Source organism: Ammospiza caudacuta, chromosome 3 (genome assembly GCF_027887145.1).
Source record: "Ammospiza caudacuta isolate bAmmCau1 chromosome 3, bAmmCau1.pri, whole genome shotgun sequence".
Lineage (NCBI taxonomy): Eukaryota > Metazoa > Chordata > Aves > Passeriformes > Passerellidae > Ammospiza > Ammospiza caudacuta.
Window position 1 is genome coordinate 22,775,296 of NC_080595.1, and position 20,790 is coordinate 22,796,085.

The 20,790-nt window shown below is 44.1% G+C and overlaps 1 protein-coding gene across 1 annotated transcript; it reads right to left on the reverse strand.

Annotated features, from left to right (window-relative positions):
• Positions 1-14,825: 14,825 nt before the first annotated feature.
• LOC131556033 (acrosin-like) lies at positions 14,826-17,697 on the reverse strand. Its single transcript, XM_058802419.1, has 6 exons — positions 17,627-17,697; positions 17,105-17,347; positions 16,525-16,790; positions 16,110-16,255; positions 15,394-15,635; positions 14,826-14,934 (listed from the first exon to the last, which is right to left on the reverse strand). The coding sequence occupies exons 1-6, from the start codon at positions 17,695-17,697 to the stop codon at positions 14,826-14,828; spliced, it is 1,077 nt and encodes a 358-aa protein (XP_058658402.1).
• Between the last annotated feature and the right edge of the window lie 3,093 nt (positions 17,698-20,790).

The window sequence follows — 20,790 nt, forward strand, 5'->3', positions numbered from 1 at the left end:
TGCATTCAGCCTCTCTGTCCAGCCCCATGCCTGCATGGGTCAGGGAAACCTTCTTCGCACGGGACACACACAAAACAAAAATCATTCTGGGTAAATGTGGCTTCAGGACAAGGATCCATAGGGAAGAGACGTATGGAGCCTCTTGTAGCATGGAGGTTGTTTCCACAGCTAATGCCAGAAGCAGTGGGTCTGATAAAGTGGAGAAATGTCTCATATTTAGGGCACATTCACATATATGCATGCATTTATTTTTGCATGCACACACACGTGCGTGCACACACACACATGATGCTGACTATATATGGCCATATTTATTATCATGTCTCAGCAAATGCAAGTTCTTGCTTTAGTCAGAGTGCCATAAAATACGGTTTACTGGGTATTCCTGATATCTTCTCTCTGGTGTCTCCTTCTTGTTTATAATTTTGAAATTGGACCAATTCAGTATGTCAGGATTTCGCAGTTGCCCTGGGTGTCTGCCTGGCAGAAACCCTAGCATCAGGGTTTTGTGTGTATTTGCTAAATACTCTGTACTATTATTGAATTCTGCCATGTGGATCCCAGCTGCGTGAGGCATCTTTCTACTAGGTACTGAAGCTGTGTCAAGGGCAGAGGTATAATAAGTGCACTTTCATTGTCCTGGAGCTCACACAGGATTTTCCCTGCTGTGGTTGGTCTGGGTAGAGAGGAGCACAAAGATGTTGTTTAAAAGTTAGTGAGATGTGCACAGGGGAAAAAGAAGAGGGCATGGATAGACAAATAGAGCCAGTTCCCTTGAAAAAGTCCTCCTACTGCTTTGTTCAATGGGTAGTTAACTACTATAATATATGTTTTTGGCTGAAAACAGCCCCAATCTGACCAGCTCTTATCACCCCTCCACAAGCATGCTGGGCCCTGCTCCACCCTGCCTCTATCTGGGCACTCCACACTTTGGGCCCTCCAATTCCTTTTATTATTTTCCTTCTGCTTGCTCTTCTCAGATGCTCTGTCCCCTGTCATCCAGGGGTCCCCTAATCTCCTTTCTTCCTTGCTCATCTGTTCAGGGCTGCCAATCTCTCCCTCCCCAGCATGCTGCTGGCCAATTTGCACTTGCTGTTTTTCTGCTTGGAGACCTCCTTAACATGGTCCTGCAAAAAATCTAAAATGGAGTAATTCAAAGTGCCTAGGTCTGGGGCTTGAAAGTGCAGTGAGCTTGCAAACTAATTTGCAACCCATATATCTAAGATGTGGACATTGAATATACATTGCTGGCCAATTTTTTCTTTTTTACTGAAAACTGACTATAGGTTAGCAAGTTTGAAGATGTGGAAACTCATCTTGGTTACTGTGGCTAAGGTGAATTGTTTTTTAGCACTACTACCACCACTACCACTAACATGAAAAGAAAAGGCTGTGGTGACTTGTTTCAAGCAATTTGGAGAAGAGCATCAGTACAAAGATACTCCGCAATACTGCTGCTGAAGGAAATACTTGTGAGCCCTCAAAGTTTTTGTGGGAAACCATGTAAAATCAGAAGTATAGGAAGTGTTTGACTTGAATGTTTTCCACAGTCTTCCTTCAGGGTCACTTAGTGACTCCAAGACAAAGCTCTCTCCAGCTGCTGAGTATTATCCCTTTGGCAAACACCACAGATAACCTCAAGATCATCCTTGAGGTCCTGCTCATCCACAGCACTGACAAACCACCTCTTTTTAAAATCTGTTTTTTGTCTTATTTGAGACCAGGCTGGCTAGACTGCAGGTGGGTCTGCCAATAGACTGACCTTTGCTCAACCCGTTCCTGCCTTTGCCACTTTGGTCAATCTGCCCCTAACAGGAGTGCTCAGAAAAACCCAGAGCATCTTCTGAAGCATGATTTTTCCTAAGACACTGAGAGCATTTTAGCGCACTTGAGGTGAGCACAAGGTCCAGAAGAATGCACTCACATTTGTCTCTTGTTCTTTATTTATTGTTCAGGGAAGAAAAGAGGGTGTTTTGGGTTCAGTGACAATAGAGGTTTATACGTGCTCTTTACTCAGCACTATGTGATTTAGCATAAACCTCTTGACCCCTGGAGAATTGACTCTGTCATGATAACAAGCAGACATTATGAGTTAATGCCTATAATAACCTTTCATATGGTAAAAAATTTCCAGGGTTTACAGCTTTGAACCTGTTATCCTACACCAGATTAATACAACTGTATCTACAAAGTGATTACAAGGGCACTACTCTTGAGATAGGCAACTTGTATGAATGATTAAACAATTCTGACTAATTTGACTGCTGTTACATATTTAAAGAAAACAAATAAAACAGATCTTGATCAAAGATTCTAGGCACTTAACCTTTCAATCTAACTAATTAAAAATGAAGTTCAGCTGACATGAAAGACTGGTGGTTATTTAAAAATGAATTTAGCTCATTTGAAGGACTGATGATTCCACCTTCACTGGAAGATCTCTTCACTGAGATCATGGGCACTGTGCGACTGAGCCTCATGAACTTCCACTGTGGCACCCATCACAGCTGTTTGTTTTTCCTGGTTGAACGAATGACTCTGTCCTCTGGATAATTTTCTTTTTGATCCCCCCTCTCCTTTGGGCTTTCAGTGATAAGACCATGTTAATAAGGCTGAATTTTGTTTGCCCAGCTGGGCATTGTAAAGGGACCCTCTGAAGTCTTGTTTGATCACACACTAAGGGGTAAATGCTTAGAAACGTTGATCTATATAGAAATACATTGAAATTTATTGCTCTAAATATTACTAATTGTTTCTTTATTAGAAGAGCACCTGAGAATGAAGGTCAGATCCCTATTTTGCCAGATGTGCTTGTAACATAAAATGGGTTGATGGTTCTGAGCCTGAAGCATTTATAATGCAGACCAAATTCTCCAACTTCTAGTTGATTTGAGAATTTTTGATGTGAGTTTTGCTTTTTAATGGTGTTTGATGTGGTTGGCCAAGCTAGCTATGATGAAAGGGGTGTCAGGAGCATGTGTTACAGCTGTTTCTTGGTTGCTTTGTCTTGACTTCAGATTTAGTGATGCTGAGTCCAGTTATGAGTTAGTACATTGGGATTTATGCATGTACATCTGTTTTAATCAGCAGACTCATTGATTTCAGTGGTTCTATAAATAGCTTAGATTTAATAAAGAGGTTAAGAAGTTAATGAGTCTACAGCTTTGAAAGGAATGTTCAGACTGGCTTCCAGTCCTGGTGCCTATTTCAAACTTTTTGCTTCACCTGTGGATTCAGAAAGGAAGTTATTTGGTCTTTGGTCACAGGCCTGTGGCAGTCAAGGGCCAATATCCTTTTGTTTGTCTTAGGCTGGCAATATAATTCAATTAATGCTTTCCAAGAAATATTTCATAAAGTCCTGCATGAAAAGTAATGACCTTTACTTTTACGGAAATTGTGCTGAACTGGAGTTCCATGGGAGCAGGGGTCTGTACTATCAGGAATTTTATTATCTGTCTGAAGTACATCCTTTGTTTCTTATCTGCTTATCACACTGTGCAGCCAGAAATCTCCTTTCTGTAAACTGTACACAGAACAACTTAAGCATTTATTGTAAACTATGTAGGTTTCTTAGTGAGCAAGTAATTAGCTACTTAGCCAGCTTTGAAAGCATGCACCTCTTCTGTTACATTGCCCAGTAGTGAGAGGACTATACATTTACATGGTAGTTCCCTGGCATGTCTTACATGATCCTTAAAAAGCATGACCCTGATGACCTGCCCTCCCCTACAGCTGCAGTCTGACACTTGCATCTCAGAACGGAATAAGGTAACTTAATGTAAACTGAATCACACTTGAATTTTTGTTCAACAGGAAAAATCCAAATGAACAAATGACTGTTATCTTAGTGCAGTCTTTGGCTGTGCATATATCTGTCTAGGCCAGATGTAACTAAGCAGGGTCCACTTCAGCGCTTGCTTGAGAGACATTAAAAGTGGCCTGCTTAGACTTCATATTTATTTCTGTGGAATGGAGAGTTACTGCTGTCTCTTGTCCCTATCCCCCAGCTATGCCCAAAGTCCCCCAGGGGGAGGTGAGATGTCAGTAAAACAGAGAAATCATAGGGGAATTCATATGAAATGGTAGGAAGTCAGACTTCACCTTTACACTTGTAGATCAGATAATCTCCAGAGCCATTATGTAAGATCCTGGCTCTAAGCATTGCTTTTTATGCCTTCACACGAGCCAGAGATGCAAGCCTGATAAATACTGTACTGGTTTAAGTCTTTCACTTGCTCTGGCTTCATATTGATGTTGCAAATGGAATTTATCTTGGTTCATGCTGGAATAAATCAAGGCAGAGTCTGTGCCATGGTATCTTGAATTCTCAGTAACAATTTTAGTCTGAAGTGCAATAGATTTAAAATCCTAGTGAGCTTACTAGGCACTGAATAATGGTTAAAGTTAAAGCTTTTGATGACGTGGAATTTTGGTATCAACAAGAGTTCGTTCTTGAGTCAGTAATAATTTGTAATAATGATTCATAGAAGAGACAGAAAATGGTGGTCAAAGGTGAGATGAATCATGCTGCCAGTGAAGCTCCATTTTGCCACTGATTCATGCCTTCCCAAGGTGGAAGAAAGCTGCTTTACAGAAAATCACTCTATGAGAGTTGCTTCAGGAAATCTATAATTTTTAAACTACCAGTGTTTTGCAAACAAAAGCATCCTGCACTTGTTTAAAAGCAGCATTTTCTTTCCTCATTGCCACTCCTTGGCTCTCTACTCTTCTACACAAACTGCACACAGAGTGAAACTGGCAATGCTGTGCTGTTGGTACCACTGCTGTTCATCCAATGCTGCCAGGAGGAGCTGCAGCATGGAGCAGCTTGTGAGGAACCTGGAACTGTGCTGGCTGCTGTCCCTCTGCCAGGGCAGGCATGGCCTCAGAGTAATTCCTGCTTGCTCTTAATTTTCATCTCCTTTTTCGAGGTGCTGCAGGTTAAATTGCCACTTGTGTCACATTGCCGTCTGCAGTACTTCAGCTACACGTCTTTGCTAACAGCAGTTCAGTACAGCTTGTTGACAATCCAAGTTCATTTAGGTCCCTATTGGGAGTCATACATTGCTTTCTCAGGGACTGGGAGGTAGTTTGATGGGTTTTTGAATGTAGGAGTGACCTCTTGCTGGACTTCTGACTCATCCTTTTGTTTAAGTCAATATTGCAGGGGATGTATTTGTTCAGGTTAATGTGTGCTAAGACCCCCTCCCAAAACAACATCTATGTGTGCTCAGTAAAAACAATCCCAAAATAATAAACCCAAATATTTCAAGATGTTTTTAGATAAAAGCAGATGAAAGAGCATGGGGGAGGAGACTGGTGCTGGTTGTCTTAGGCTGACTGGTACATTGTGTCATAATATTCCTCAGACAAGGAAATTATAAAGAATAAACCAGTGAGGGCCATCCTTCAGGTGAAGTACGAAGCAAGGCTTAAAAAAATATGTCAGGGAAGATCTCTGAACAGTACTGATCATCACTTCCCTTTCCTCTAAAATATGATTTTTAAATCTGGTTAGTGACATTTCTGCTGTAGAAAAAATGTCCTGTAGGTGTTTATTTACAGCATTATAAACAGTACCTAGCAAGCACAAGCCTACAAGATTACTTAAAAATGTATTTTATAAAACATTCTGGTTATTAGTGGGCAATGCTGAAAACAGGTGGTGTTAAAATTAGTACTTATTAGAAGAAAACTAGTGCTGCAAGTACCTGAAATGAACACAACAAATTTCAGGTTCTGAAAATCATAACAAACTGATCATTAAGGTGGTCTTTCTTAAATTAGATCACTGCCTCAAAGAGGATTGCCTGAAAGAGCACATTTCTTCTTTGCTGAAGAGAAAAGGGTTTTTTCAGATATCTGTCCATTTACCACTAAACTCTGGTGAGTGTGGAGTTAAAGCATTTTCAAGATACATTTCTGCATGATGTGATTAAAATCTGGGAGATGGAAATAGTCCTAGCAAAGCTATTTTATATTTGATTGCTGCGTTTTAAGATCACTAATTATCAGCAGATTAATGGGACATAGTGATGATGGAGTTAAGATCAATGTGCAGGGAAGACTGGAAAAACAAGCTTCCAGAGAAAGTTAGAGCTTTTACACAGTAAAAATGGTAAAATATTCCAAGTTATAGAACCATGGAACATCTTGGGTAAGAAGGACCCACAGGTATTTTCCAAATTCTGGCCCTGCAAAAAAAAAAGCCCCTGCTAATATCCAAACAATTCTTGAGTTCTGTCAGGCTCGGTGTTGTAACCGCTTTCCCAGGCATCCTGTTCCAGTTCCCAAACACCCTTTGGGTAAAGAACCTTTTTTTGATATCCAACCCAAGGCTCCTCTGACACAACTTCAGTCAATTCCTTCAGGTCCTGTCACTGGTCACCACAGAGAAGAGACCAGTGCCCGTCTCTCTCTAAAGTAAAGGTTTAAGTATTAGAAAGCAGGATAGAGTAGAAAAGAAGTATTTCAAAGTCTGGGAATTATTTAAGGAAGAGGTATAAGAAATATTAGCTAAAGGCTATTTCATTTTCTTTCACCTGAAACTATTCCCCAAAAAGCTTTCTGAAATTATTTTCTTGAACATTCCTCTGCTTTTGGGCTGCCTACCTCTGAGTCGGGAGAAAACTTGGCTGTTCCATAGGCCAAACACAATTATAAGTTAGAAAATAAACTGGACCCACTCCCCACCAACCCAGTTCATTTAATTATGGGTACTTCAAATATATTTTCTTGCAGTGTGTTGAAATTAATTTTTGCCATATCTTCCCTGATATGCATGGCAGTCCTAGTTTATTTTCTGCTCTAGAAAATAGCAGATTAGTTATCATTGTTGCATGCAGGCATAAAGGTAGCAATGCCTCTGACACAGGTGTTTACATTATAACATTTGAGGCATTTTTAGTAAGAGGAAGCGATATGGAAACTAGGGAAGTTTACACAGGATAATTAACAGCTTGAACCCAATAACTCTTATAACTGTAATACACAAGAATTTTCCATTGCACTTTCTCCTCCGCAATGGACATATCTGATTTTCTTTATACGTTATTGAGGTGTCACTGACCAGTCATAAAATATGACCTCTTTTCCCTGCAAGGAGTGGAATGTCCTGGACACAAGTTACATACATCTTCTAATTGCAGGACAAACCAGTGCTTCTGAGTCTTCCCTGGAGGCTCTTCTTTTGACCACCTCTCTGTTAAATTTATCTAGCTCAGTATCAGGGCCAATCTGAAGTGGAAGTGGTTTCCCTTGCAGAAAAAATTCCTTACTTGAGATAAATGCTGAGAAAAGATAGAAAATTACTTTGCTGTAGCCAGGAGATGTGGTGCAGGGATTTGCAACTGGAAGTCAATGCTTCAGAGCCTTTCTTAAAAAAAAAAAAAAAGAAAAAGAAAAAAGGAAAAAGCAGTTTTTTGCTGAAAAAGACCAATAAAACAGAGGAAGAATGAGACACCTTTCTACCAAACAGCAAGACGTCATGACAAACTCTCTGCCTACACAGCAATTCCATTCAGACCCATGACGCCGATCCTGGAGCCCATTTGTGCCAGTTGTTGGAACAATCTGGGGGCACTGAGTTTGCTGCTCTGCTATCAGCCTTTCCTGCTGGCCGTTGGGTTCACCGCATGATTTGAGTTCACTTATGAGGTGGTTAACAGCCCTTTAAGAATTTGCTCTGTGTATGTAAAGATGGATTGTATACCCTGAACTCCCTTAATCTCTGGATGCTATAAATGGTTGTACGCCCTTGACACGAACAGTTTTTTGCAAACAAGGCCCATTTGGTTCTCACCTTGAGCAAAGGCACCAACCTCTGGAGTCCACAGGCTCATTTTGTCTGCCTAGGCCAGAGATCACCTCTAGGGCACCGTCAACATCCATTTGACCCATTCCTGCCTCCTGTTTGTGTCATTTCTCATTGCCCTGAATGAGATCAACCTCTCCCTGTATGGACGAGAAATCATTTGCTCCAGAGTCAATACCAGTTCTTACAACTGGTCTTTTTGCCTCATTTTAGAGTTGCTTTTCACCAAAGGTTCTGAGCACAGCTCCTGAAAAATCAGTAACAATAACAAAGGTGCTAGTAGATCTTTTAGAGTGCCTGGTAGTTCATACCTTGCAGAGAAAACTATTATTGAATTGAGTTTTCATCTGCCTTCAATTTCTTTTTGTTCTTATATCACTTTAATTTATCTCATTTTTTAAAGTTGGTGTTGTTTTGAGACTATACATGTTTTGCTAGAAGCTTGAGGTACTGCATGCTGGGGTATGTTGTGAGCTCTGCAAGGCTGGATAATCACAGTAAAGGGGAAAGGGAAAGGATCCCTTAACCTCCAGGATATGTAGATGTGGAACACAGGTGTAAGATTTAGTGGTGGACCTGGCAGTGTTAGGTTTACAGCTGAATTCAATGATCTTAAAGGTCTTTTCCAAGCTGAACGATTCTATAATTCAGTGATGTGATTACTTTAGCTTTTTCAGTTGGTTTTGTGCCCCACTAGGAGCATTAGAAACATCTTTTCTCCCAAATGAAAGCTGAAATCACCCATGGGTTTGTTAGGTGGGCAGTTTAATAAACCCCTGCAACAAGAGGAGACTTGCCATGATTTTGTGCCTGCAGCTGGAACTGAGGTTTGTACGAGCAGGGCTGTGAACTCCAAGACTACCATGCTGCCTGAACCCAGAGGTTCAGATCCTTAAGTCCACTTTAATCTCCAGATAGCAAAAGCTTTATTCCATTGTTGGACTCTGAGAATAATTTTTGCATTTTACACTTCTTGACGGAGACTGGAAATTTTACAAGGTGAAGAGCTACTGCTTGTTCAGTGAGCTTTCACTCAAGCCATTTATTTTGGTGGGCTGTAGATACCTATTTTTATCCCACCTTATTTAACTGTGTTCCAATGCCAGCTTCTTTTAGTCTTTTATTCTGAGGTTAATTTTAATTGCAGATGTAAAATATCTTGAAAGACTCAGTCGAATAATTTCTTCTCATAAACCAGGCAATAAATACGCATCAGGTAATTGAGCTATTTACAAACCATAACTACCCCTCAGCAGCACAAAGGCACACGGGGGCTCCAGTGTCGTGGTTTGACTGACAGGGATGTGGATGCTGATGAAGAGGTTTGCCTTCCGTGCTTCAGAGCGCTATGGAGATGATCCCTCTAGTGGGGACTTGGAAAATCAACTGGTGATCCTGCTTGGCAGTGCGGGAAGGCGAAGGAGGGAACAAATTAAATAGTTGCCCAACGTTAGGGGGGAAAAAACCCCAAACAATGAAAGACACAGTTGTATTTTCCTAAGCTAAAATTACCACTGAAATAAGATTTTAAGGTAGTTGTTATGAGACGTGGTAAACACTGCCAGAATGCTCATTCTGCAAAACACTTTAAAACAGTTTTATTTAGATTTTTTTCATTGAAATAATGAGATTGGTTTTTTATGTATTATCATCTCCTTGGGAGAGAAAAAGAACAAACTATTTATAAAGTACTTTCTGAATGATCAGGGGAAAAAACCCTTGTGATTTCTTCCTTAAGATGAAAGCATTCAATCTTTTTATGGAAAAAACTTTTCAATTTTTTTGAGAGATTTCAAAAATATTTCCAAGAGATTCAAAGAATTTCCTATCAGAAAAAAAAAAAGTCAGGATTTGTGCTCTAATTGCATGTACTACCTTCTTCTGGTTCATCGTGTGCTTCTTGTTACTGTCATTACTCACAGCGCCTCTTAAGAGCAGGCCATAAAACATGGAGCTTGCTGGCCCCCCTGACACGGGGGTCTGTTCTGCCTGAGTTTGGAATGTGTGACATTCCTGGACAATGTCTGATGGAGGTCCCAGGTGTCTCTTAACTGTAGCTGCCTTGAAAAAACAATTTGTAGTCAACATTTTCTTGCTGCTGTTACTGTGAAAAGCCTTTGAGGCAGCAGCGAACTCCTCCCTGTATAACCTGGTATTGGATCACTCCACACTTTCCTGAAGGATCAACAGTGTAACCCTATGTTGCACCAAGTGTTCCATTGTGTAAGAATAAATCTGACAGCTTTTGGATAAATATCCAGGTGACCCTAATGCCACTGCTGGACCACACCTCCTGTTGCAAACCCTTGCTTGGCTCACTGGAAGAAGACGTGGGTGTAGACAGGAGTTATGATACCAAAATCTGGTTCCTTTTGGATTTGTCCTTTATCTCCCTTCAACACCTCCTATGTCTAACTCAAGTATTTCCCTTCCCAGGTCCTCCATCCCACAGCTGTTCTGTGCCTCCCACTTGCTGGGGTGTCCTAAGCAAACAGTGGAGCCTGCTCCACCAGGTGAGCCATAAAACCCACCCTTTTCCTGATCTGGTGCAAATTCTTGCCTTTACCCAGCTGGGTGCCTGGCCAAGGGCAGACCTCTCAAGCTGTTCTTGTCGGAGCCACATCGCTAACAGCTCTTTTTAAGTAAGAATTTAAAATGTTTTCATTTTCAAACATCTCTGCTTTCAGATTTGAGATGTGAGAAGGTGTTTGTCCACTTGTGAGGCAGCCAGCGGCAATTTCATTCCCCTGTGTGTGGCTGCACAGAAAGTGTAATGATTCATGGACAAAGAATCATTCTTATCCATGCTGCTGCTCCATGAAGCTTTGGTAGAAGAGATCTGTTCTTGGAACTATATTGAAGTCTTCAAGTATAATCCAAAAATTATCTCCAGGTATGTTCTTATGCTCTCTCATTGGAGAGTGTCTGTCTCTTTTGGGGGCTGACATAATAGAAATGCTCTTTTATATTTGCAAAATATAAATTGTCAATGAAAATTAATGTGTACTTGGGGGGCATACAGATAGAAAAAGTAAAAGAGAGGAGGGAAAAATATAAAAAGAGTACCTTGTCACCAGCCTGAGGTTGTGTGGTGACTTAATATAATTACAAAGCCTTGAGTTTCCTGAAATTATAAAGCACCTTCAAAGAGAGAGGTCTGCATGGTTTTAAGTAAGAGTGGAACAGTTCTACCCTTGTGGGTAGCATGAAGAATTCTATTCTTAGGCATTGAATATTAAATGCTTCAGAAAAGAGATGCTTGAAGCTCTGACATCAGCTGTAACTTCCCTTTGATGTCACATGCAGGGTTAGTATTAGTTTGGGTTAAAATAATGTCTGAGCTAAAGGAGTTTGGCATGTTTGTGATTATGGACTCACTGAAATGTATGGAATCAACTCTGTGGGTATTAATTACAGCATAAATGTTTGGATCTCTTTTTTAAACTGGTATTGTATTAGAGAAAAGTGTTTTTGGAAAAATACTTGCTTTGTAAAGAGCTACAAAAGTATTCATCAAATTCTGACTTCTACACACTGGTAAGAGTGCAGTTCCAGTGAGTGATGCTGTTGGAGTTCTCCACTCATCTTTGTAGAGAGGATGCTTTTTTGAGAATTGTGATTTTTTCCTCTCCTACCCTGTAGGAGAGGAAAAAATGTGCAATGGAAACAAAAGGATTGTTTTAACTGTACTGCATGGTAATAATTTTTGCAGACATTATGCTGAATTCAGCTTCTCATAGAAATCTTGTAGAGGACATTCCATGCCACAGAGAGCAAAACAGCGTGAGTTTGGGCAGCAGTGTCTTATAGTCTGGCAGGATAACAGGTGACCTCTTCCTTCCATCTCTGGCCAGGGGCATCTTGCAGTGATTCTTTCAGGTAGAACATAGCTTGCAGGTAGAACATATTTTTGGTTTTGTAGAGGTTCCTCTGTCATATGGGGAGACTTTATTGTTTTGCTGCATATTTTTGTTCTGTTAATAAAGGCGCAAGTTTAGTAGCAACTTTTACTAGAAGGAACTGGATCAGGTTCCTACAGAACTCATTGACACAAACTGATTTTGTGTTTGTGACTCAAATTCAGGGAAAATAAAGTCTAATGTCCTGTCTTGAATAGGTAAAATGAAAACCAGTGAAGTTTACAGTGCATTGCCCGCTTATCTGAAGACTTATAAAATTGGCTTCTATGCAATCTATTTCTGCAGACTTCAGCGGCCTCCCAGTACCTGAAGGGAGCCTACAAGAAGGAGAGAGAGAGAGTTCATTCACAGGAGAATGTAGTGACAGGATAAGGGGGAATGGCCACAAACTAAAATAGAGTAGTTTTAGATTAGATATTAGGAAAAAAATATTTTCTATGAGGGTGGTGAGGCACTGGAGCAGCTTTTCAAGAGAATGGATGTGGATGAGAATGGATGCCTCATCCCTGGAAGTGTTCAAGACTAAGTTGGATGGGGCTCTGAACAACCTAGTCTAGTGAATGTGCCCCTGCCCCTATCAGGGATTGGAAGAGGATGATCTTGAAAGACCCTTCCAAACACAAACCATTACAGAATTCATTACCCTTATATGATATAAGCCCTAAGTAATCAGTGGTAATATGTTAATTAATGTAATTGCATGTTTGTGCTAAGTAATAGGTTATATGGGCTAATGATGCCCAAACTCTGTTCTTTGATTGTTTTGAGTTGTATCTAGTGAACAGGAAGTGAAAGCAATTTATGCAATTATGTGGATGGTGTAAACAATCAGACCTGACAGACCATGGATTTCAGGGGAGTGCTGTTATATGCCTCAAATGTACTTTTAGGCTGGCAGTTGACTCCAATGACTCAAAGAACCCACAGACCACCTCAAAATACATCACCACAGGGTTTCCCCATGGTTGAGAGTTTTTTTTGGGTTACTGTTTTTATTTTTTTTTAATTATAGGTTATACCCTGGCAGAACTAGGGGTGCAATGTAACCTTGTAATTGGCAATCACAAAACTCTGCCCTGCTTTCTAAAATGTCAACACTGTTCTCATCAAATGCCCTCAAGGTTGCCATAAAGTGGTGCTTCTGTGGGGATTTTTGAACACTGGTGAAGTTTTAGTTCCAAGTACAAAAATCAGCTTAGTTCCACATTTTTTATATATATGAGTTCCTGGTAAATATTCTCACTGAGCAAGTGTGTTTCTTTGCAGGGTTGAGGATGAATTATTTGAAATTAATTGAATTATTTGAAATATTAATTGAAATTAATTTTTCAATTAATTTCTGAGCACAGGTGGAAATCCAGTCTTTGAAGCTTTCATTGCACTCAGATGACTGGAGTATTGGAAGGACCAGATTTGAAAATATCAGGCTCAAGACAGGGCAGTTTGGCAGAGCAGCCATGTGGGTGGCTGGAAGAGCTCCAGGGAACAGACTCAATTTGGGCTAAGTGTTAGCTGAGTAAGGCATGACTAATAAGATTTTTTAACAAAGCATTTTTAGAGTCTGTTGAAACCATTGATTTCCCTTGAAGAAAATTAAACATTAGCAAGTTTTCCCACTAATTCTAAAATAAAGATCATGGTCTCACACTTAGCTTGTGTGGTGGGAAACTCCCTACAGTTCACTTTAGACACCTTTCACTTTGGAAACCTTTTTAGGATTTAATAATCATCAGTGAATTGAGCTACTTAGGTCATTAAGCATTCAGCTGTTTTACCATCACAGTGTACAAATGGGTGCCTGCTTTTCATGTCATCTGGGGTTAGAATGTTGGAGAGAAGAATACTGAATTAGTTGGAAAATTAGCATAGATTGAATTACACTTTTGTGAGCTGTCAGTGATTTGGATGGGGAGGCTGGAAGTGTTTACAGGGGAATGAAGCAGTGTGGGGAGTGGGCATGGGCTTTAAATGCACGGGGACAGGAAAGTGTTTTGGATTGTGGTACTTCTTGAGATGGAGGGCAGGTGGAATTTGTGGCATGGCATGAATAATACAAGGCATAATAAATTTTTTTTCCTTTTCCTCTGGTGGCTTTTTGTTTTGGTGCTAAACATAATGCAAAGGGTGCAAACAGTGACTTCCACTGAATGCAAGTGTGTTTCAGCAGGCTATTGATTAAGGTTGTAACGGTATTGCTTTACTTGGTTTAAGCTTAGTAGGTTGTGTATAGGGTCAGGGGGAATGGTTTTAAATGGAAACCATAGATTTAGAGTAGATATAAGGGCTGTCTGCAACCAGCTTGGATATGGGAACCTTCAGCTTTTCTCCGCCCCAAATGACTACAAGGTATGGAAATTTAGGTTTGCTTTTGCTTATGAATGTCACAGCTCAAGGTGTGCTCTGTGTGTGGGATTTTGAACTCCCTCCCCTAATTTTTCCTCTTCTATTAGGATTTTAAGAGAATAAAGCACAATTTCGTAGGCTGGTGAGATATGAAAATTGGACGAGATAAATGAAAAAATACAAGTAATAGCATTGGTATCTGTACTGCAAAGCACAATGCCTATTTTGCCACTGAGAAGAGGGGGAAATGACGTAAGGGAGAAGTGTCAGTGTTGTAAAAATGTGACACTTCTCACAAATGGTTACTATTGGAGGAATTTATCTTGAGTACAGTGAGGCAGTAATATCTCCTAGGGGTTTTCAACCAATACTGGAGCCTTAACAAAAATATTTTCCTATCTTCTTCCTAGGCTTGATGTACCAGGTTCCTCCAGGCCATGGTGGCTCTGAGCACTTTCCTCTCTGACTAGGCACTTTGGAGCTCTTTGGAGCCACCCTGTCCCTTTGTGTCCAATGGATCTTACCCAGGAGTTGGAATTGCATTGAAAAGCTGATTCGCTTTGAGCATAGGTAATTTTATTTCATCAACTTATTCAACTCCAGTGTTTGCCTGCACACAGGAGAGGAGTGTGGTCAGGACAGAGCAGGGTTTTGACCCTGAGGCTGCCTTTGCATCAGCAGGCATTGCCCCAGCAGGAAATGGTTGTGGTGCACTGCAGCCTGCCCTGGATCCTGCCTGCTTCTGCTGCTCAAGCTGTGTTTTGTCCAAGGACCTCATGAAGGAGTTTCTTCACCTTAGTAAAGAAGTCTACCAGTTTGTTGAGTGGATATGGGCAGGAGCTAACCTCACCCAATGGTGTTGGTTCTGGAGTGGGGAGGGCTGTTGGCAAAGGCTTTTGAGAGGGGATTGGTGTCGGCCATGGCTTATGAGTGGGGGGTTGTGTTGGCCATGGCTTATGAGTGGGGGGTTGTGTTGGCCATGGGTTAGAAGTGGGAAGTGGTGTTGGCCATGGCTTATGAGTGGGAAGGGCTGTTGGCAATGGCTTATGAGTGGGAGGTAGTGTTGGCCATGGCTTATGAGTGGGAAGGGCTGTTGGCAATGGCTTATAAGTGGGAGGTACTGTTGGCCATGGCTTATGAGTAGGAAGGGCTGTTGGCAATGGCTTATAAGTGGGAGGTACTGTTGGCCATGGATTAGGAGTGGGAAGGGGTGTTGGCCATGGCTTAGGAGTGGGAGGTAGTGTTGGCCATGGCTTAAAAGTGGGAATGGGTTGTACTGGCCATGGGTTAACAGTTGGAAGGGGTTGGATTGGCCATGGTTTCAGAGTCTGTGGTGGGGGAGCTGTCAATAAATGATTCCAGGTTTGTGATGATGGAGAACCCCTTCCAAGTGTGTTTGCCCCTGTGTGGACCAGGATCCAGTCATAGAAGTACTGAGTGGAGGTGTAGACTCCAGGCTGCCTTGCTCTGGCGCAGCCTTTTCCCCAGCTGGTTATTCCGACAACCCACCAGGAGTCAGCCTTGTTGTCCTGGCACATGAGAGGACCACCGCTGTCACCCTGCAGCAGAGCACAGAGGATTAAGATCATGTTGGTGGCACCTGCCAGCACTGGGGCTGTCTCCTTCTCTCTCACAGCCCCTGCCAGAGCTCTATTCTGGGCAGAGAAAAGCTCTGCTCAGAGGCTGGAGCCTCCAGAAGCTTGGCTGTGAATGACATGTGTTCATGTAGGGTAGGGCTCTCTCTGGATTCTCTGCACAGGACTCCTGGATGTGCAGAGGATGGAACTTTGGCACCTGGACCTCTTCACTGCTAAGAGCACTAGCTGGGCTTTCTGGGCTCTCTGTCACAAGGGGAGGCCTGGGCAGGCAGGTGTGGATGGGCAGTGTGTGGGAAGCCCCCACAGCAGTCAGGGGGAGCTGGGGCTGGGAGGGTGACTGAGTGGCTGGGCAAAGCAGGCCCTGGGCTGTGTTGGGGTGGTGCTTCCCTGGCTTCTGGTGCTGCTGGGGCTGAGTGGCTCGTGGCACATTCCTACCTGGCAGGTGTCGATGCCACCCTGTGGGTAACCAGCACACAAGTTGTGGGTGTGGATCTCCCCTCCGTACCAGTCACTGCTGTTGCAGAGCTGGAGATCGATGAGCTGGACCTTGGCCTCCTGCAGGTGATCAGGTGCATCTTGAGCTGTGAGCAGAAAAAGGAATAAACCGTGAGCACCACATTGCCCATTCTCCTCTCCTGACTTGAGAAGGGCATTCTCTTCCCTAGGGTTTGGCTTTGCCTCTGCAGAGACACTGGAGCACTGTGACCCTGCTTCCTGCCTCTGGGGAGCAAGCCAGGTCTGTTTCTCAGAGGCATATGTTCTGCAGACTGGCTTTGGTCTCTGCTGTGGGAAAGACCAAACCCTCTCCTCAGTGGGCTGAGCTGGCCCAGGAGTTGCTCTTGGAACTCACATCTTGCAGTAGTGGCCCCCCAGCCAGCAATCCAGCAGTTTTGCAGCTTTGACACTCTCAGTCTGGCGTCGGGCACACAGGCCAGCTGGATGTAGGGGCTGCACTTGACAGGGTGGTCCAATTCCAGAAGAGCAATGTCATAGCTCATGTCCTTAGGGTTGTAGTACTCATGTACCAGCAACTGCTTGATGCTGCGCATTTGTGCCCCATGGCCCGGCTGAGTGAACTGGGTGGCCCCAATCACCACAGACAGCAGGCTGATGTTACTGGAAAGGAGATGGAGAGTGAGATGAGAGGGAGCAGAGCCATGTGCCAAAGCAGCCCAGCAGTTGCTAGACCTCGGCTTGGAAAGGCACAGAGGGAGGAGTGCTCTGTCAGGTGTGAGTGCCCTCGCACATCTTAGGCTGGGGGAATGTCAAGCTGCAGTCTGCTAGGAAGCCTTGGCACGAGCCCAGGCTTCTCCTGAGCACTGTGGCAGCCTGGCTGCCTGAGAGGAAAGGGGATGGGAGTAGCAGGTGGTGCTGCTGGCAGGGCACCTGCTGGTGTTGTGGACATGTCCCCGTTCCCTGCCCCTTCTTACTCAAATTTATCGAAGCAGTGGGCTGCTGTGAGGACCCACTGTGTGTTGATGAGGGACCCTCCACACAGATGCCCTGGGTCTGGAACCCATGGGTGGTGGATGCTGACGATCCAGGGCCAGGCTCCTGGCAGGGCACCAGCACCACCCACGATGCGTGTCATGCCAGATTCATAAGCCATGTCGCCATAGTAGTACGCCATGAGGCCATAGTCAGACACCACGGCTCGGAGTCCGCAGGTCCCTCTGCAAGCAGAAAGTCATTTCCATGCTGCTTCATGGCCTGCTGTGGCTCAGGCTGAAGCTCAGCCCTCTGCCCTCCCCACAAGGCCTTGCACGCACAGCAGGCCAGGGAAGGCCATGGCGTGTGTGTCTGTCCGTGCCAGCACCTGGCTGCTGGCAACGAACTGAGGCTTCCTATGGTGGGTGGGAAGCTGCGGCCTGGCCATGGGGGACAGGTGGGTCCCCTCCAGGGAAGGCCGCAAGTGTTGCCATGGCTCCTTCCCTGGGCCTGGGCCCACTTACCCGCAGTTGTCCCATGTCCCGTGCACCAGCCCGGCCACGGTCAGCAGGACGAGGATGCTGAGCCAATTCATGTCTGCCAGAGGCACGAGTCAGCTGCAAGCACTGAGAGCTCCGTGCAGCAGCACAGTCACAGCCGCACTGCCCACAGCAGCTGTGCTGCCTGTGGTGCCCTTGGTCCTGGAGCTGATGTCACAGACAGGTGGGTTCCATGTTCTGAGCACTGCGGGGTTCTGTGGCACAGGGCCCACTGGGGGAGGGGCAACATCTAATTGAGGAGCCATAGAATGGTTTTGGGGTGGAAGGGCGCTTGGTGATCATCTAGCTCTGACTCCCCTGTCTTGCTTGTGTCGGGATGGTTTGCACTAGACCCAGCTGTCCACAGTGTGCATGTCTTGGCTTAGAAGCTGTCCTTGAACACTTTCGGGGGTGAAGCATTTAAGTACTAAGTCCTGGTCTTCAGGCCCTGGTTAAGGCCTGAACAATAGGCCTTCTGCCGAAATTCGCCACTAGATGGACCTTCGAAACAAGTGTTATGTATAGCCACTCCGTAGATGAATAATGGATTTACCTTTCCATACTTAGGAACTAAACAAGGCCAAATCTGGCCTTGTTTTTCGAGCGTGGGATCACAGAGAAATCTCCTGTATTCTCTTAGAGCCCTCCCAGGCCTTGGAAGCATCCCAGTAGGAGAATGAAGCCAGATGTTACTGCACTAGAAGTTTTGGTGTCTTGCCTCTTCCGCAGTATAAAAATGGGGACCTCTCACAAACAGTCACTAACCTCACTGCCTGTAGGGGAAGGTACCTGCAGGATTTCCAAGTTCCTGTCAGTGGTTCCCCAGTCCTTAACTATGACAGTGGCTTCCACCCAGTTGATGGGCAGGCCTGGATGAGGATCAAGGATTAGGGTAAATTGTGATTTATCTTTCTTCATCACTGTAGGTGGTCTTTTATAGTAATGATTAGATGCATCGCCTAACTTGTCCTTTTATAAATATTTGATAATGATTTTATGTCCAGTTTACTTGTCCATTTGCAATTCTTTGCAGTTTCAAATTGTAAGAAAAGACATTTATTCTTGAAGTTGGTGTCTGTGTCTTCTGTGCTGACCCTGCTTACATGAAAAACAGGCACCCACAGCAGCTCTGGGATGCCAGTATCCCAGCAGCCTCACAGTCAAGAATTCCTTCCCAATATCTCATCTAAAGCTACCCTCTGTCACTGTAAAGCCATGGCCCCTTGTCCTATCAGGACCTGCCCTTGTAAGAAAGCTCTCTGCTGCTTTCTCAGGGCTCTCTTGCTGCAGGATGAGGCTGTGCAGTCCCTGGGGCAGGCAGCAGCTGAGGAATCCATTTGGGGCAGGGAGCTGGGTGTGCAGCTGCAGTGCCAGCTGCAGATTGAGCTCTGGCTGGCAGGACCAGAGGCTGTGAACTGCCCGTGCTTTGCATAACAGAGGGCACAGGGAGCTGTGGCCCTGGCCAGGATTTGAATGGACACTGAGCACTGCAGCAGGAGCTGGTGGCTCTTTATGGAACATGACATCTGTGAGTCTGCTGGGGGAATCCTGAGGCTGAATGGGTATGGAAACCTGCTCTGACTGGGTGACAGTGGTGTGGGTAGAGAATCAAACAGGGCAACCATTGGCTCGTTGGAGCCACCTGCGCTTCCAAAATGGTCACCCAGGGGAGTTTCCTCAGCACTTTGGCAGCCCAGATGCGACCCAAGGGCTGCTGGAGCCTCCGTCCTTCAGAGCAGGTACTGGTGAGGTCAACTGGGAACTTTAGAGCAGGAAGGAGCCAAATGGGAGTGTTACAATTTTGTGTGTAGACTCTGTGTAAATTATAAGGGTGCATTTGAGCCTCTCTATTGTTGTGGCATTTGGTGCAGATTTGGTGAAATCACTGGTAGAGGGTGGAGAAGGCACGCACAGCATGATCAGTGTAAGGCAGCCACAGAGGAGTTGTGGAGGCCCCTGTAAGACGTGAGGTGGGGGGCCCTGAGTCTCTGCTAGGACACTTGAGTCTCTGTTCAAAGTCTTTTGGAGACAGGCACAGGGAGAGCCTTGTGTTCCTCATGCCACACAATGGGTGCTAGGGTCCCTGGGCACACACAGAAGGGGGTGGAAGTCCCTTCACAAGGGACTCTTTCAGAAAGGGGTTTCACGTGCTTCGAGGTGTTTGATGTGATGGGAAATATCCCTGGTTTATTTGGGGGAAGAGATGCCCGTGGCTGAGGTTGCACAGAACTGGGAGAAATTGTTTGGGCAGCAGAATCTTGCCAAGACAGCACAGTAAGGTTGTTCCAGGATGGTTGGGTGGCTCTAAGCTGGTCTGCTCACTGGACAGGGTAATGGCCATCCCCAACCCTGAGTGACACTCTTGCACTTCCCTGGTCTTTAGTGACCAGGCAGCCCCTGAAATTTACTTCAGGAAATATTTGAAGAAGCTTAAGTCAGGGTGGCAGGGACCAGTACAGACGTGGGGTGGTTCTTCTCAGCCCAGCCCATCTTGATTAAGACAAATGGAGGAGTGCCACCCACTGTGAGATAGGATTCCATTGGCCTGGTGATGCCAGATTGATTTTTGCCTTTTCTCTTTTATGTATTCTCTGTATTCTTTACACATGTATTTGTAGCTCTGTTGTTGTATCTGTGGCGAGTTTTCTCAGTACTTTTCCCTACCTTTTCTACCTACCTAAGTAGAAAGACAAAACATATTTCAGACCTCCAAGCCCTGCAGCATACAAGGCAACTAAACTTATATTTGTTCTTCTTGGAAACCAAGGCTGGAAACAGCTCTTTGAGACATATTTTCATAAGCAAGGTTTAGTTTCCATCTGAGTGGAAGAGGATTTAGAGAGTGTTGAACTGAGGGAGGAGTTACTTCACCATGTGTGGTCCAAATTGGTGATTTCTGTCAAATATGCTAATTTATTAAGCTTATAAAACTGCATTCATCTCATGTAGGGGAGGAATTCTATGGTCATTTGCCATATCTGCTACTGGAGGCCTCCAATAAAGATGAGCCTTTATATTACCTCCTATGTCAAAAGTGTGGTTTTTTATTGTTTTGTTCTAGGTCCTTTAAGGCATCACTTGAAGCCAAGAAGAATATCCAAAGCAGGCGGAGTGACAACCAGCCCAAGGCATTTTGAAGCATTCTATTA

Coding starts and splice junctions, on each gene's coding strand:
- LOC131556033 (XM_058802419.1), bottom strand. CDS start 17,697: ATGAATTGGCTCAGCATCCTCGTCCTGCTGACCGTGGCCGGGCTGGTG. Junction 15,636..16,109: donor GTGGCATCGACACCTGCCAG/GTAGGAATGTGC, acceptor GCTCTGCTGCAG/GGTGACAGCGGTGGTCCTCT. Junction 14,935..15,393: donor CCACCACAGACTCTGAAACC/ATGGCCAATCCA, acceptor TCCAGAACCAAC/ACCATTGGGTGAGGTTAGCT.